The sequence below is a fragment of the Martes martes genome (assembly GCF_963455335.1).
Source record: "Martes martes genome assembly, chromosome: X".
Taxonomy (NCBI): Eukaryota; Metazoa; Chordata; class Mammalia; order Carnivora; family Mustelidae; genus Martes; species Martes martes.
The window spans coordinates 82384820-82403071 of NC_137897.1; the positions used below are offsets into that span (position 1 = coordinate 82384820).

Below are 18252 nucleotides of genomic sequence, written 5' to 3' on the forward strand. Positions count from 1 at the left end.
GCTTGTCCCAGTCTTGCTACTGACACATTAAGGTGGTGATGTGAAGATACTCTGCTTGTGTATAGCACTACCCCTCACACAAAATTAATAAAATATACATTTCAAGGAAAGGCATAAAAAGAAAAGATGGTGAAGGTATCCTGAATTCTTGGAGACGACATGGCAGAAACAAGGTAGTAGAATTATTATTACATTACATCCTAAGTGGTCCTCAGACAGTCATCCTGTTGAAGTATCACTTACTATTCAAGCCTCATTTCAATTCTACTTCTTCCAGGAAATCAACTAAAGATTAGGTTTCTCTTTCTTTGTTGCCCCCACCCCCCACACTTTGAACCTGTTCAAGGCAGTGTGCCATTGATGTTTATACCTCCTACACTGATTAACTGTGCCTCAGCCCATAATAGGTGTTTTGTATTTAAGAGTCACAGCTATGTGGTTTTAACTTGTATCTGAGAGAACACATTCCCATTATACAGTACTTCAGTTTTCAAAATGGCTATACCTATTACCTTATTTGAGTCCCACAATATCCATCAGGATAGAGAGAATTAAAAAGTCAAGAAGGTAAGGTTCAGTAGCTTCCCAAAGGCCAAAGCTCATGAAAAATTACATCAGGATTCGTATCTTCAGACTCCCATCTACGAGTGCTTTTTCTATTACAGTGTGCCTGTTTGTCAAATGCTGTGAGGGGCTTAAAGAAAAACTACTATGCTGAGCTAATAATTGGCACCACAGAATAATGCTATTTGTTGTCCTTTCAAACACTGAAGTGCTCAAAATAAGGCAGGCCTATCTGAACCCCATCTAGGGAGAAATTTCATCGGTGAAATACTATCAGGCCATTTTATCTATGAGATGGTCATAGAGCATGGTCCCAAAAATAGCATTATAGTAAGACACCAGCATATTTATAGTTTTTAGTCACTAACAGGAAGAAAATTGCTTTGGAGAAAAATCTGTGTATCTCACAAACAATATAAATCCTGCTATTTGGGAGTGATTTAAATCATGTTACATATAATTCATCTGGGGAGGCTCTCCAGCTGAGGAAATTCACTTGGGCACAAAATGTACATAAGCAGGATTAGTGAGAAATCTAATTTTGCAGATGCATTGAGTGTATTTCAAATCTGGATTTACATATAGAAAAGGAATTGTAGAAGTGGAGCTCTGAGAATGTTAACCATCACGCACTATTTCCTAACAGGAGCTGAAGACTTCATCATTTTTAACCTTCGTACCCTAATCTTACCTACAAGAGATTATTTAGGATCAGGGAACAATAATGTGACGATAAATCTATCTTGTCTGTAAAGGGCGGTGGAGACAAGGAGGTAGCTCATTAAACAACGGAAAGACATAAAATACCTTTAAGTTAACTGCAATGGGAAGAAGCAAGTACCTGTCTCTGTTGAGCTCAAGAGACCCTTAGAGTGAGTAGCCACATCTCTGGCAGATCAAGAGCATTTGCTTCTCAAGTATCTGAAGTGGAACACTACACTCCAGAGCACAACAGATGACCTCACTGATCAACCAATGTCACCAAGACTTCTCAAAGAATTTAAGAAAAAGAGGAGGTAAAAGAAGCCACCTTAACCATAAATCAGATTTTATTTTATTTTTTAAAGATTTTATTTTATTATTTATTTGACAGACAAAGATCACAAGTAGGCAGAGAGACAGGCAGAGAGAGAGGAGGAAGTAGGCTCCCTGCCGAGCAGAGAGCCCAACACGGAGCTCTCTGAGATCATGACCGGAGCCAAAGGCAGAGGCTTTAACCCACTGAGCCACCGAGGCGCCCCCTCAGATTTTATTTTAGAGGGTGAAAGAGAAAGAAGATATTTTATTTGGAATTCAAAGGCATCTTTTGGCATCTCAGCATTTGATGCTCTTCAGATACAGGAGGGATGAAAGTAAACTAATAAAAATAGTTTTAAAGCATTTATCTGGACCAAGCTTCTTTAAAAAAATATGGCACTGTGAAATACCATATTTCATATTTGAAAGTTCCTAAGAGGGGTTCCTGGGTGGCTCAGATGGCTGGGCCTCTTCTGCCTTTGGCTCAGGTCATGATCTCCAGGTCCCAGGATCGAGTCCCATGTTGAGCTCCCAGCTCAAGGGGAATCTGCTTCTCCCTCTCTCTTTGCCTCTTCCCCTGCTTGTGCTCTCTCTGTTTCTCTCTCTCTTTCTCAAATGAATGAATAAAATCTTTAAAAAAAGTTTCTAAGAAAGCAGATATTAAAAGTTGTCATCACAAGATTCTTGTGATGAGAAAAAAACTTTTTTGTAACTATGTAAGGTGACAGATGTCAACCTAATTGTAGCAATCATTTCACAATATATACAAATATTGAATCATGGCACTGTGTACCTGAGAATAATATAATGTTATATGTCAAATCTACCTCCATTTTGTCTTAAAAAAAAAAGGTTTAAAAATACCCAACCCTGGGGCGCCTGGGTGGCTCAGTGGTTTAAGCCTCTGCCTTCGGCTCAGTTCATGATCTCAGGGTCCTGGGATCGAGCCCCGCATCGGGCTCTCTGCTCAGCAGGAGCCTGCTTCCCCCTCTCTCTGTCTGCCTCTCTGCCTAGCTCTGATTTCTCTCTCCCAAATAAATAAAAAAAAATCTTAAAAAAATAACTAATATATCCATCACTTCACACATATTTAAAAAAAATACCCAACCCTGAAAACTCTAATTTAATATAATCCCCTCAAATAATAAACATTAAATTGGGTAAAAATGAATTACAACTGTGACATATCACAAAAAACTGCTTCTCTGAAATGATCCTGAAGGCATTTTATTCAAGAGTTAGTCACACCACACTAGATAACTGAGAATGTTTTACATCAAAAAGGAAAAACAAGGTGATCAGAGACCCGGTGCTAATGGGACTGTCTTTTGGAAAGAGCATAAAATTCCTTACAGCATTTTTAGTTACTCCAAGGAGTCTTCTCCTTCTTCCCTAAATAGCAGTCAAAGTGTTGTGAGTGGCTATTAAATAATTATGTGGTTATAACCCATAAGAGACTGCAAAGATCATGGGTGAAATATATTTTAGTCGTGATACTTTTGGACACCTCACCAAAAAAGCAAAACGCCATGAAAATACTCAAGGAACTTCTAAATAATGGTAAGTTTAAGATTTTCATGCTGTCCACCCTTTTACTGTGGCATGTGATAAATATTAATGTTATAGACAATGGTTTGGTATAAGGAGAAACAAAACACGTCTGTCCTTCGCCTCTACTTCCCCCGCTCTCTAAGAGAAGGAGCTCCATATATTTAAAATGAATAGCAAATTAGCCCAGATTGATTGTCAACTCTGTCCTAAGTGGTCCCAGAAGAGCTAGAGCTGCTGCAGTTTCAGTGACTGCCAACTCAGAAGACAGATGTGTGACTGCAGCATTGCCATCCAGCAAACCTTGAAATAAGGCCATAAATTTATACAGAGAAAGACAAGAGAGGAAAGTGGTATTTGACCATTGCCACTCTTAACTCTCAATTATCTATACTGATCAGGAAGAAAAGGCGCAAAGATAATGTTAAAAAATGGATGACTATCAAATTTGAGAACAGGTCAATATCAGCACATGTTCAGACATTCCCTGACTCAATGCTCTTTTACTCCTCTCTGACCACTTTCCAGCTCAGTCCCATCACAGTTCTATGGAGGCTGGAGGGAAAAAGGGGCCTACTTCTTCTCTATGATTCACTCCTGAATACTGAACAGTTGATTGGACAGTGCAATCTCTTAACATATTTAAAGTATACTGTGTGGTTTCTAAGTCACTTTTAAAGATAAGCCAATTCTTGGGGAGAGGAGTCAAGATGGCGGAGAAGTAGCAGGCTGAGACGACATCGGGTAGCAGATCAGCTAGATAGCTTATCTAACCATTGTGAACACCTACAAATCCAACGGGAAATCGAAGAGAAGAAGAGCAACAGTTCCAGAAACAGAAAATCGATCACTTTCTGAAAGGTAGGACCTGCGGAGAAGTGAATCCAAAGCGACGGGAAGATAGACCCTGGGGGGAGGGGCCGGCACCAGGCAAGCGGCGGAGCGATGGAGCACAAAATCGGGACTTTTAAAAGTCGGCTCCACTGGGAGACATCGCTCCAGAGGCTAAACTGGGGGGAAACCCAGGCGGGGTCAGCATAACCCCAGGTCCCGCGGGGTCACGGAAGGACTGGGGGTGTCTGAGTGCCACAGAGCTCGCAGGTATTAGAGCGGGGAAGCCGGCTACAGCGACAAAGCCGAGGAGTGAGCTCTAAGCCCAGGGTTACCTTGTGCCGGTCGCAGGCTGGGTGGGCTTAGAGCGCGGCAGGAGGCCACGGAGACGAAAGCGACCCGGTGCTTTTCTCCAGCTCCAGCAATTGACTGCTTTCCTCAAGGCGCGACCGCAGGCCAGGGAGGCAGGGCGGTAGGCGCTTTGCTCTGAGAGCGCACTGAGGAGCGGAACCCCAAGCTCTCGGCTCCTCCGGACCGGAGACTGGGAGGCCGCCATCTTCATTCCCGTCCTCCGGAACTCTACAGAAAGCGCTTAGGGAACAAAAGCTCCCGAAAGCAAACCGGAGCGGATTACTTAGCCCGGCCCCTGGTAAGGGCGGTGCAATTCCGCCTGCGGCAAAGACACTTGAGAATCACTACAACAGGCCCCTCCCCCAGAAGATCAACAAGAAACCCATCCAAAACCAACTTCGCTCACCAAGAACAGCGGAATTCCACAGCAGGAGAAAGCAAATCTTATCTGGACAAAATGACAAGGCGGAAAAACTCACCTCAAAAAAAAGAAGAGGCCGTACCGAAGGCTGGAGACCTAATCAATACGGACATAGGTAACATGACAGATCTAGAGTTCAGAATGACAATTCTCAAGGTTCTAGCCGGGCTCGAAAAAGGCATAGAAGATATTAGAGAAACCCTCTCCGGAGAGATAAAAGCCCTTTCTGGAGAAATAAAAGAACTAAAATCTAACCAAGTGGAAATCAAAAAAGCTATTCATGAGGTGCAATCAAAAATGGAAGCTCTCACTGCTAGGATAAATGAGGCAGAAGAAAGAATTAGTGACATAGAAGACCAAATGATAGAGAATAAAGAAGCTGAGCAAAAGAGAGACAAACAAATACTAGACCACGAGGAGAGAATTCGAGAGATAAGTGACACCATAAGACGACACAACATTAGAATAATTGGGATTCCAGAAGAAGAAGAAAGAGAGAGGGGAGCAGAAGGTATATTGGAGACAATTATTGGAGAGAATTTCCCTAATATGGCAAAGGGAACAAACATCAAAATCCAGGAAATGCTAAGAATGCCCCTCAAAATCAATAAAAATAGGTCCACACCTCGTCACCTGATAGTAAAATTTACAAGTCTGAGCGACAAAGAGAAAATCCTGAAAGCAGCCCGGTAAAAGAAGTCTGTAACATACAAGGGTAAAAACATTAGATTGGCAGCGGACCTATCCACAGAGACCTGGCAGGCCAGAAAGAACTGGCATGATATATTCAGAGCACTAAACGAGAAAAACATGCAGCCAAGAATACTATATCCGGCTAGGCTATCATTGAAAATAGAAGGAGAGATAAAGAGCTTCCGGGACAAACAAAAGCTGAAAGAATTTGCAAACACCAAACCAGCTCTACAGGAAATATTGAAAGGGGTCCTCTAAGCAAAGAGAGACCCTAAACGTAGTAGATCAGAAAGAAACAGAGACAATATACAGTAACAGTCACCTTACAGGCAATACAATGGCACTAAATTCATATCTCTCAATAGTTACCCTGAATGTTAATGGGCTCAATGCCCCAATCAAAAGACACAGGGTATCAGAATGGATTTAAAAAAAAAAAAACCCATCAATATGCTGCCTACAAGAAACTCATTTTAGACCGAAGACACCTCCAGATTTAAAGTGAGGGGGTGGAAAACAATGTACCATGCTAATGGACAGCAGAAGAAAGCTGGGGTGGCAATCCTTATATCAGATCAATTAGATTTTAAGCCAAAGACTATAATAAGAGATGAGGAAGGACACTATATCATACTCAAAGGGTCTGTCCAACAAGAAGATCTAACAATCTTAAATATCTATGCCCCTAACATGGGAGCAGCCAACTCTATAAACCAATTAATAACAAAATCAAAGAAATACATCGACAGTAATACAATAATAGCAGGGGACTTTAACACCCCCCTCACTGAAATGGACAGATCATCTAAGCAAAAGATCAACAAGGAAATAAAGGCCTTAAATGACACACTGGACCAGATGGACATCACAGATATATTCAGAACATTCCATCCCAAAGCAACAGAATATACATTCTTCTCTAGTGCACATGGAACATTCTCCAGAATAGACCACATCCTGGGTCATAAATCAGGTCTCAATCGGTACCAAAAGATCGAGATCATTCCCTGCATATTTTCAGACCACAATGCTCTGAAGCTAGAACTCAATCACAAGAGGAAATTTGGAAAGAACACAAATACATGGAGACTAAACAGCATCCTTCTAAAGAATGAATGGGTCAACCAGGAAATTAAAGAAGAATTGAAAAAAATCATGGAAACAAATGATAATGAAAACACAACAGTTCAAAATCTGTGGGACACAACAAAGACAGTCCTGAGAGGAAAATATATAGCGGTGCAAGCCTTTCTCAAGAAACAAGAAAGATCTCAAATACACAACCTAACCCTACACCTAAAGGAGCTGGAGAGAGAACAACAAAGAAAGCCTAAACCCAGCAGGAGAAGAGAAATCATAAAGATCAGAGCAGAAATCAATGAAATAGAAACTAAAAAAACAATAGAACAAATCAACAAAACTAGGAGCTGGTTCTTTGAAAGAATTAATAAGATTGATAAGCCCCTGGCCAGACTTATCAAAAAGCAAAGAGAAAGGACGCAAATAAATAAAATCATGAATGAAAGAGGAGAGATCACAACCAACACCAAAGAAATACAAACAATTATAAGAACATACTATGAGCAACTCTATGGCAACAAATTTGACAATCTGGAAGAAATGGATACATTTCTAGAGATGTATAAACTACCACAACGGAACCAGGAAGAAATAGATAACCTGAACAGACCCATAACCAGTAAGGAGATTGAAACAGTCATCAAAAATCTCCAAACAAACAAAAGTCCAGGACCAGACGGCTTCCCAGGGGAATTCTACCAAACATTTAAAGAAGAATTAATTCCTATTCTCCTGAAACTGTTCCAAAAAATAGAAATGGAAGGAAAACTTCCAAACTCATTCTATGAGGCCAGCATCACCTTGATCCCAAAACCAGACAAGGATCCCACCAAAAAAGAGAATTACAGACCAATATCTTTGATGAACACAGATGCGAAAATTCTCACCAAAATACTGGCCAATAGGATCCAACAGTACATTAAAAGGATTATTCACCACGACCAAGTGGGATTTATTCCAGGGCTGCAAGGTTGGTTCAACATCCGCAAATCCATCAATGTGATACAATACATTAATAAAAGAAAGAGTAAGAACCATATGATACTCTCAATAGATGCTGAAAAAGCATTTGACAAAGTGCAGCATCCCTTCCTGATTAAAACTCTTCAAAGTGTAGGGATAGAAGGCACATACCTCAATATTATCAAAGCCATCTATGAAAAACCCACCGCAAATATCATTCTCAATGGAGAAAAACTGAAAGCTTTTCTGCTAAGGTCAGGAACACGGCAGGGATGTCCGTTATCACCACTGCTGTTCAATATAGTACTAGAAGTCCTAGCCTCAGCAATCAGACAACAAAAAGAAATTTAAGGCATCCAAATCGGCAAAGAAGAAGTCAAACTATCACTCTTTGCAGATGATATGATACTATATGTGGAAAACCCAAAAGGCTCCACTCCAAAACTGCTAGAACTTATACAGGAATTCAGTAAAGTGTCAGGATATAAAGTCAATGCACAGAAATCAGTCGCATTTCTTTACACTAACAACAAGACAGAAGAAAGAGAAATTGAGGAGTCAGTCCCATTTACAATCGTACCCAAAACCATAAGATACCTAGGAATAAATCTAACCAAAGAGGCAAAGAATCTATACTCAGAAAACTATAAAGTACTCATGAAAGAAATTGAGGAAGACACAAAGAAATGGAAAAATATTCCATGCTCATGGATTGGAAGAACAAATATTGTGAAAATGCCTATTCTACCTAAAGCAATCTACGCATTTAATGCAATCCCTATCAAAATCCCATCCATTTTTTTTAAGAAATAGAACAAATAATCCTAAAATTTATATGGAACCAGAAAAGACCTCGAATAGCCAAAGGAATATTGAAAAAGAAAGCCAAAGTCGGTGGCATCACAATTCCAGACTTCAAGCTCTATTACAAAGCTGTCATCATCAAGACAGTATGGTACTGGCACAAAAACAGACATATAGACCAATGGAACAGAATAGAGAGCCCAGAAATAGACCCTCAACTCTATGGTCAACTAATCTTCGACAAAGCAGGAAAGAATATCCAATGGAAAAAAGATAGCCTCTTCAACAAAAGGTGCTGGGAAAATTGGACAGCCACATGCAGAAAAATGAAATTGGACTATTTCCTTACACCACACACGAAAATAGACTCAAAATGGATGAAGGACCTCAATGTGCGAAAGGAATCTATCAAAATCCTTGAGGACAATGCAGGCAGCAACCTCTTTGACCTCAACCGCAGCAACTTCTTCCTAGGAACATCGCCAAAGGCAACAGAAGCAAGGGCAAAAATGAACTATTGGGATTTCATCAAGATCAAAAGCTTTTGCACAGCAAAGGAAACAGTTAACAAAACCAAAAGACAACTGACAGAATGGGAGAAGATATTTGCAAACGACATATCAGATAAAGGGCTAGTATCCAAAATCTATAAAGAGCTTATCAAACTCAATACCCAAAGAACAAATAATCCAGTCAAGAAATGGGCAGAAGACATGAACAGACATTTCTGCAAAGAAGACATCCAGATGGCCAACAGACACATGAAGAAATGCTCCACATCACTCGGCATCAGGGAAATACAAATCAAAACCACAATGAGATACCACCTCACACCAGTCAGAATGGCTAAAATTAACAAGTCAAGAAATGACAGATGCTGGCGAGGATGCGGAGAGAGGGGAACCCTCCTACACTGCTGGTGGGAATGCAAGCTGGTGCAACCACTCTGGAAAACAGTGTGGAGGTTCCTCAAAAAACTGAAAATAGAGCTACCCTACGACCCAGCAATTGCACTCCTGGGTATATATCCTAAAGATACAAACGTGGTGCTCCGAAGGGGCACGTGCACCCGAATGTTTATAGCAGCAATGTCCACAATAGCCAAACTGTGGAAAGAGCCTAGATGTCCATCAACAGATGAATGGATAAAGAAGATGTGGTATATATACACAATGGAATACTATGCAGCCATCAAAAGACATGAAATCTTACCATTTGCGACGACGTGGATGGAACTAGAGGGTATCATGCTTAGCGAAATAAGTCAATCGGAGAAAGACAACTATCATATGATCTCTTTGATATGAGGAAGTGGAGATGCAAGGCGGGGGGGTTGGGGGGAGGTAAGAAAAGAAAAAATGAAAAGATGGGTTTGGGAGGGAGACAAACCATAAAAGACTCAATCTCAAGAAACAGACTGAGGGTTGCGGGGGGGAGGGGGGATGGGAGAGGGTGGTGGGGAAATGGACATTGGGGAGGGTATGGGCTACGATGAGTGCTGTGAAATGTGTAAACCTGACAATTCACAGACCTGTACCCCTGGGGATAAAAATACATTATATGTTTATTAAAATAAAAAAATTTAAAAAAATAAAGATAAGCCAATTCTTAAGTTAAATACATGATCCTATATTACAGTTGCTATGTCTTACAATAGGAAAAAAATTCATACCAATGTTAAGGATATTAAATCAGAAAAACATTTCCCAAAAACCTTTTAAAATACAGATTTTGACATTAAAATCATTTTTAAAAACCTATATAGTTATGGGCGTCTGCCTGCAGCTCAGGTCATGATCCCAGAGTCCAGGGATGGAGTCCTGCCTTGGGCTCCCTACTCAGCGGTGAGCCTGCTTCTCCCTGTCCTTCTGCCCCTTCCCCTGCTTCTGCTCACTCTCTCTCCCTCACAAATAAATAAACTCTTTAAAAAAACAAAACTACACAGAGATTTTTCTTCAGGAAAAAATATATTATTTCCATTGTTAAAATGACACATTAATTAGTTTTTCTAGAACTATCTCTTGCATGTGAGTAAAAGGACTTATTGAGAAGTTTAACCTTAAACTTCTCAGTCCACAGACCATTTCAGCAGATATGATCTCATTAACTATTAAAAAGCAAAATAAACCACGACCACCACCAAAAACAAAACAAAACAAAACTCTCTTAGTATAATTGAAGCCTGACACTCTCCATTACTTGATCATGTTATTTCCTGATATGAAAAGGAAAGATTCCTTGGGTGGGAACAGCAAAAAGGACTCCACAGCATCAGGAATTACTGGGCTTTCCCCCTCTCTTCATCATGACCTCCAGTGTCTCAGTTGAGAACCTAGGGGAAACCTCATTGTGTCTCCAGCTCAACCGAATTTTAAGCAAAAAAGTAACTCCCAGAAATCACTACTATCCACAGTCTTACTCTTTTTACCCTGTATTGACTAGGAAATTTACCCAGACACTTAGAAAATATGTCCCACACAAAGTACTAACACTATCATACTTTGAAAACCCTTCTCCTCTAATGTTGGTACATGATTAAGATTTTTTTTCCACATCCAGTGATGCCTACATTAGAATTGTTTTGAGAGCATAGGAGAAAAAATACTGTTCTGGTAATCAGGAAATTTGGATTCTGGTCCTAGCTTTGCCCGTAACTGTGTGTTCTTAGAGAAGTCATTTAACCTGTCTGGGCCACAGTTTCTTCATTTATATAAAGTAAGTCCTCTGCAGCACTAGCAATCTTAATTTTATTAGTAGGAAAGCACTGGCTGAGAGCCTTGATATTTTACTTATGACAAAGAAGATCCCAGCCAAGAGAAAAAAAATTACTGTTATCTCTCTTTACAGCATATTTACATTTTTGACATCCCCTAACTGTACCCAAGATGCACTGCTCATTGTAGGAAAACATGCAACATACAGAAAGACAACAGAGTCAAACTTTGCATAATCTTATTCCTCAGTATTTTCCAGTCACTGACATTCTCCCACATCTCAGCCATTCTTACAACTTCTTCAAGGTAAGTAATTTTCAGTGATAATCTTCCTGGAACGGCCTCCTAGGCCAATTTAATAGCTACCTTTTGAATCAAATGGCTTTGTTTTCTTTCTTCTCCTCTCTCTCTCCTACATACACAGTAATCTCTGATAACCAGTTCTGCCACTGTTATTTACTGACTGCCAACCTGGGCCAGGCACTGCTTAAGGAAAATTCAACATTGTTTCTTTTAGTCCTTATAAAAAAAAAAAACCCTGAAGGGTAAATATTCTCTCTCATTTTTCAAATGAGGATATAGACTCAGAGAGATTAAGTAACAGTTAGGTCACACAACTATTAAGTGGTAATGCCTTGACTTGAACCCGTGCAGAAACTTCTCCCTATCAGGTAATGAATACTAAGGCAATATAGAACTCAACTCTGTTAAGTTCTATAGAACTCTGATGATTCGAAAGAGTTTAGAAAAGGATAGTTTCTATACCTAGTTGAGGATGGTATAGGTATGTCTAGAAGGGAAAAAAGGTAAAGAAGTTCATGGTTGATGACCTCTATGAATGAGGAGAATGAGGATTCTGGAAATGAGAAATGAGAAAATTTGTATTATTTTCATACTACATCTTCAAAAAGAGTAACAACTGATTGCCGAACTAGTCTCCATTTATCTCAATTACTGAGGTCTCACTAATATTCCATATTTTAGGCAAAAGTCTATAAAAATTATTTCCCCCATATTTTTATTTTAAATCTATAGAGCATTGAGAGAATAGTAAAAATCACAAACTTGTATGTCCTCTATGTAGATTAATCCCCTGTTACTATTTCGCCTCAAATTGCTCAATCTTTTTCTTTTCACAAGATTTTTGTTGAACCACTTGAAAGAAAACTAGACATGACACTTCTCTAAATAATGCAGCATACAGCTTGTAAGAATAAAAATGTTTTCCTACACAACCACAGTAACACATGTAAAAAAATAAAAAATTCATTAATATCATTTAATACACAATTCTTATTCAGTTTCCCCAATTGTTCTAAATAACATCTTATTGAGAAAACATAGGTGATAAGCTCCTTGACATCGGTCTTGGCAATGATTTTTTTGGATCTGACTCCAAAAGCAAAGGTGACAAAATAAAACAACAACAACTACAACAACAAATAGGACTATATCAAACTAAAAAACCTGCACAGCAAAGGAAACCATTAACAGAATGAAAATGCAACCCACTGAATGGGAGAAGATATTTGCAAATGAAATATCCAATACAGGGTTATTATCCAAAATATATAAAGAACTTATACAACTCAATACCAGAAAAACGATCCAATTAAAAATGGGCAGAAGACGTGAATAGATATTCTTTCAAAGAAGACGCACAAATGGCCAACAGACATATGAAAAGATGCCCAGCATCAGTCATCATCAGGGAAATGAAAATCAAAGTCACAATGAGATATCACCTCCACCTGTCAGAATGCCTATTATCAAAAAGGTAAGAAATAATAAGTGTTGGAGAGGACGTGGGAAAAAAAGGACACTCATGCACTTTGGTGGGGCTATGGGGATATAAGTTGGTGCAGTCACTATAAAAAACAGTATGGAAGTTCCTCAAAAAATTATAAAAAAGGACCACCAATGATCCAGCAATTCCAGTACCATGTGTTTATCTGAAGAAAATAAGAACACTAATTTGAAAAGATAAACATGCCCTATGTTAATCGCATCATTATTTACAATAGTCAAGATATGGCCCTAATTTTTAGTGTCCATTGCTGAATGAATGGATAAAGAAGATTTGGAACAGAGAGAGGAGGTAGGTGGGGGGATGGGTGAAATACGTGAGGGGAATTAAGAGTACACTTATCATGATGAGCACTGAATAATGTATAGAAATTGTTGAATCACTATATTATACACCTGAAACTAATACAACATCATTAATTATACTGGAATTAAATTTTTTTTAGAAAAAGATGATTTGGTATACACACTACACACACACACACACAGACACACACAGACACACAATGGGATACTACTCACCCATAAAAAAATGAAATCTTGCCATTTGTGACAACAAGGATGGAACTAGAGGGTATTTTGCTATGTGAAATAAGTCAGACAAAGACAAATACCATATGATTTCACTTATATGTGGAATCTAAAAAATAAAACAAATGAACAAACAAAACAAAACAAAACTCATAAATACACAGAACAGCACAGTGCTTGCTAGAGGGGAGAAGGCAAAATGGGTGAAGGGAGTCAAGAGGTACAAACTTCAATTATAAAATAAATAAGTCACAGGGATGTAATATACAGCATGGCGACTATAGTCAATAATACTGTAGTGTATATTTGAAAGTCGCCAAGAGAGTAAACACTGAAAGCTCTCATCACAAGAAAACGGTTTTTTGTAATTCTTTATGATTGGTAACTAGACTTATTATAATGATCATTTCACAGTGTATATATCAAATCATTATGTTGTATACCTGAAACTAACATAATGATATAGATCAATTATACCTCAATAAAAAATAAGAAGAAAGGAAGGCAGGCAAGGAAAGAAAGGAGGAAAGAAAGCAAACAAGAGAGAGAAAGAACAAAAGAATGAAAGAAAGAAGGAAAGAAGAGAAGAAAAGACAAAAGAAAAGAGAAAAATGTCTTCTTGGTTCTGATCCAGTATCCAAAATTAACATAATAGACTTAATTGTTATGTTTCTTTTAATCTGAGACAATCCCCTTAACTTGGTTTTGAATTTTTTTGTTTCCTATGACTGACTTTTGAAAAAAGTCCCACATGTTTAACAATGTGTTACACATAGAATGTCTGATTATTTTCTTGTGATTTTATTCAGTTAAACTTTTTTTATAAGAATACTACATTATCTTTCAAAATGTCTCACCTGTAGAATGTCTGATTGTTTTCTTATGATTAGATTCAGATGAACCAGTTTTGATAAGAAAATTACATATATGATATTATATATTTCTTATCATGTCAGATCAAGAGGCACATCGGGTTATTCCACTGTTAGTGACATTAAACTTTATCACCTGGTTAAAGTGGTACTTGTCAGATATTTCTGTTGTAAAGGTGTTCCTCAACAATCTTAAACTCAGTAGTATTAGCATTCACTGATGACCCTTGCTTGAATCATCATGATGCTGGGGAGGCAAAATGGTGACTTTCTCACTAAACTATACAATTAGAATGGATGAAACTTATGGTATGTAAATTATACTTCAACAAAACGGCTTTTTTAAATTAACTCAGTAACATGCAATTTGTACTTGGTCCATTCCTTCTGGCATATTTTTTCTGCCAAGAAATGACTGACAGCTGAAACATTTTATAAATGAGGCAAGGTATTCAAGATCAGGGTAGGCTTAATGAAAATGCTCTGTTAAAAAATTTTTAATTGCAGTTCTCTAATTCTATCATTCTCTCTACAATTATTAGCTGGCACACTTCTATAAAGGCTTTTCCCTGCACATCCCATTTCTCTCTCTCTCCCTCCCCTCCGACCCCCCATCACTGCAGATTCATGGATATCTCCCCTCAGTGTATTATAATAATCCATTACTGATATTCTTTTTGATATTCAAACTACCCTAATTTGGCCAATAGAAGCCCATTCAAGCACAATGGGCTTGTCCTGATATAACCCCATTAGTTTTGAACAATCTATTTGCTTGCATAAAAAGTTCCCAGGGTACCTGGGTGGATCAGTCAGTTAAGCATCTGACTCTTGATTTCCACTCAGGTCATGATCTCAGGGTCATGAGATCAAGCCCCAAGTCAGGCTCTGTGCTGAGCATGGAGCCTGCTCAAAATTCTCTCTCCCTCTCTCTTACTCTGCCCCCTCCCCCCGTGTTTGCTCTCTCTCTCTCTTTCTCTCTCTAAAAAAAATAAAAATAAAAAATAAAAAATTTACAAACTCACCCTGTACATTCCCTGCCTGAAACCTGAGATTAGATATTTCCCCAAGAAACCTTGGTTACTTTTAATGGAAATGGTATTTAGAAACCAAGATTTAGGTGCTTGATGTGCTGTTCATTGCTAGTGGGGTGTCATTGCTTCTTGGCCCTTTCTATAAACAGAACAAGGGAACAGGAAGTCATACTAATATTTGCATCAAATTTACCATACAAACATACAAGAACAAACAGAATAATATCTTCTATTTTATCTTGTCTTCCATTACCATCACTATCCTTATGCCTCTGTTTTATCCTACAATATATAGGATGGCAATAATATTGTTATATTAGAATATATAGAAACATAATATAGTATAATTCTGAAACTAACAATAACTTTTTAAGAAAGGTTAAGATTTCTTTGCAGTTCTTTCTGTCCTTAAGATTATATCCTAGTAAGAATGTACTATCAAGAACACCATGTTCAAAAGTTATCTGAGCTGCATTATTATGTTACAGCTATATAGGTTTGTCTGGTTTCACTTTGTCTTCCTTCCCAGTATTTTTGGATTAATTCTAGTTTCTGAGTATTTAAACTTTTATGTGGGCCAGAAAGTCAAAACTATACTATGATATAAACATAGGGAAGTCCTGCTTCTGTCCCTATCTCCTCCACCTCATTCCTATACAGCCCCTATTTTCATTAGTTTCTAATTTATTCTTACCATGTTCCATTTGATAAAAACAAGCAATTATAGTTCTTCAGAATTAATGTATACATACTGTAAGTTAAGTAATACCCCTATAACCAAGCTCTCATTTGAGCATGGTCACGGTGCACAAAACCTGACTTGCATCACATCTTCTTTTTTTTTTTTTTAAGATTTTGTTTATTTGACACAGAGAGAGATCACAAGTAGGCAGAGAGGCAGGCAGAGAGAGAGGGAGAAGCGGGCTCCCCACTGAGCAGAGAGCCTGATGCAGGGCTGATCCCAGGACCCTGAGATCATGACCAGAGCCAAATGCAGAGGCCTAACCCACTGAGCCACCCAGGTGCCCCTTGCGTCACATTTTCTAACTGCAGTAACAGATAGCTTCACATACAAATAAACTCCCACCTGAATTCTGATTAATCCACTGTAGAGAGTCCATATGAGCATTCAGGATCTTGCAGATCTGTTGGAGCTAAACACACATACAAAATTTTTAGATTATGATAATTCTGATGTGATAAACAAAACATTTACAAATTGAAATTAGGAAGTAACTTTTCATTTCTTTTGGTAAGAAATGGACTGAGGATATATAAAATATTAATGGCTTTTTCTGCTATTTCATATTTGTAATGTTCATTACATCTTTATATTACTTCAATCTAACTATTTTGTAACTGTTAAGAATTTGATTCCTATAATTCAATAAGACACTGACTACCACAGTATAAAAATAACTAAAACCAAATATTAAAAGACATTTCACAAGACAAGAAATTCATATAAAATTTAAAACATTACTTTTTTCAACCAAATCAGCAATTTTGTTGAGGTATAATTAACAAATAACATTCTATTAGTTTCAGGCATTTAACACAATGGTTTGCTATTTGTATATATTGCAAAATGATCACCACGATATGTCTTGTTAACAACATCCATCACCATATGTAGTTAAAAACATTTTTTTCTTGTGATAATAACATTTAAAGATCTAATCACTTGGCAATTTTCAAATATGCAATACAGTATTGTTAACAGTAGTCATCATGTTGTACATTACATCCCCATACCTTATTTTATACCCGGAAATTTGTTCCTTTTGACTACCTGCACCCATTTCACCCACCACCCAACCCCTGCCTCAGGCAACCACCAATCTGTTCTCTGTATTTACAAGCTTGTATTTTTGGTGCTGGCGTTTTTAAATTCCACACATAAGTGAGATCATATGGTATTTGTCTTTCTCTGTCTCACTTATTTCACTTAGCATAATGCCCTCAAGTTCCAACCATATTCTTGCAAATAGCAAGATTTCCAAGTCAGCAATTTTTAATAAATGGTAATACTCAGTTGTCAACTCTGTGGAGAAAATAGGTGCATGCCTATACAGTCTATAGTAATAAAAATTGACCCAGCCCTTCAAAATGTAATTTTTACAATATATATCAACAGTCTTAAAATATTCATACCTTTTAACTTAATATATTCTATTTCTAGGTATCTATCCAGAGGAAATAGTCAAATCTAAACATAAGTGGTCACTAGAGATAACTGTATAATGGCGAAGTACTGGAAACGATCTTTCCACCAATTTAAAAAAGTAATTCAATATATTATGGTAAAGTTACCTCTAATGAAATATTATAGAGTCATTAATATTTGCAAAGATTTCCAAAGTTTTCAAAGAATGCTTAAAATTTTAGGAAAACAGTGTTAAAGAATATGAAATGAAAACAGAATACATAACTATATATGTATGCTTCCAATGCTATTTAAAACAAAAGGAGAATTTTTACCAGCATAGCAAAAAGACTTGGAAAAAATATACTAATATATTAGCAAGGTACTGGTAATAGAGATGATTTAATTTTTTTCACAGATTTCTATATTTCCCAAGCATAATACATTGAGTAAGTACATGTAATAACTTTGTAATAAGACACACTAGACATTCAAAAATTTTTAAAATACTTTTGATGACTATTCTAGTAAAGTCCAGGATAATAATGAAAGTAGGAGGAAATGAAAATGTTATTACACTTAAAAGAACAGTATGTAATGAAAACAGAAATTTAAAGCATTTTAACCTAACAAATAGAAATACAACTTGTAGTAGGAACAATGAGTTTTTGTAAGAAAATGTAACTGAAGACCATATACCATAATATGGATCTGCTTAATAAAAATGTTAGGTGTCAGGTGGTCTCTCCCATCTCCTCCAGGTCCCCTCCCCTCTACCCCTCCCCCAAACCCTCTCCCTCCACCCCCGTCCCCACATACAAACAGTAAAAATAAACAGGTAAATCCCATCATTGTGAATACTATTAAACACTGTGGC

At 37.7% G+C, this 18252-nt stretch overlaps 1 protein-coding gene across 1 annotated transcript in view; it reads right to left on the minus strand.

Annotated features, from left to right (window-relative positions):
* Window positions 1-18252, minus strand: part of NUP62CL (nucleoporin 62 C-terminal like) — a gene marked incomplete at its 5' end in the record, with an annotated part of 49550 nt that overhangs the window by 12960 nt on the left and 18338 nt on the right. The window contains one exon of the mRNA XM_080795562.1: window positions 16317-16383. Coding sequence (XP_080651688.1) covers window positions 16317-16383 — 67 coding nt within the window. The remainder of the gene's footprint in view (window positions 1-16316; window positions 16384-18252) is intronic.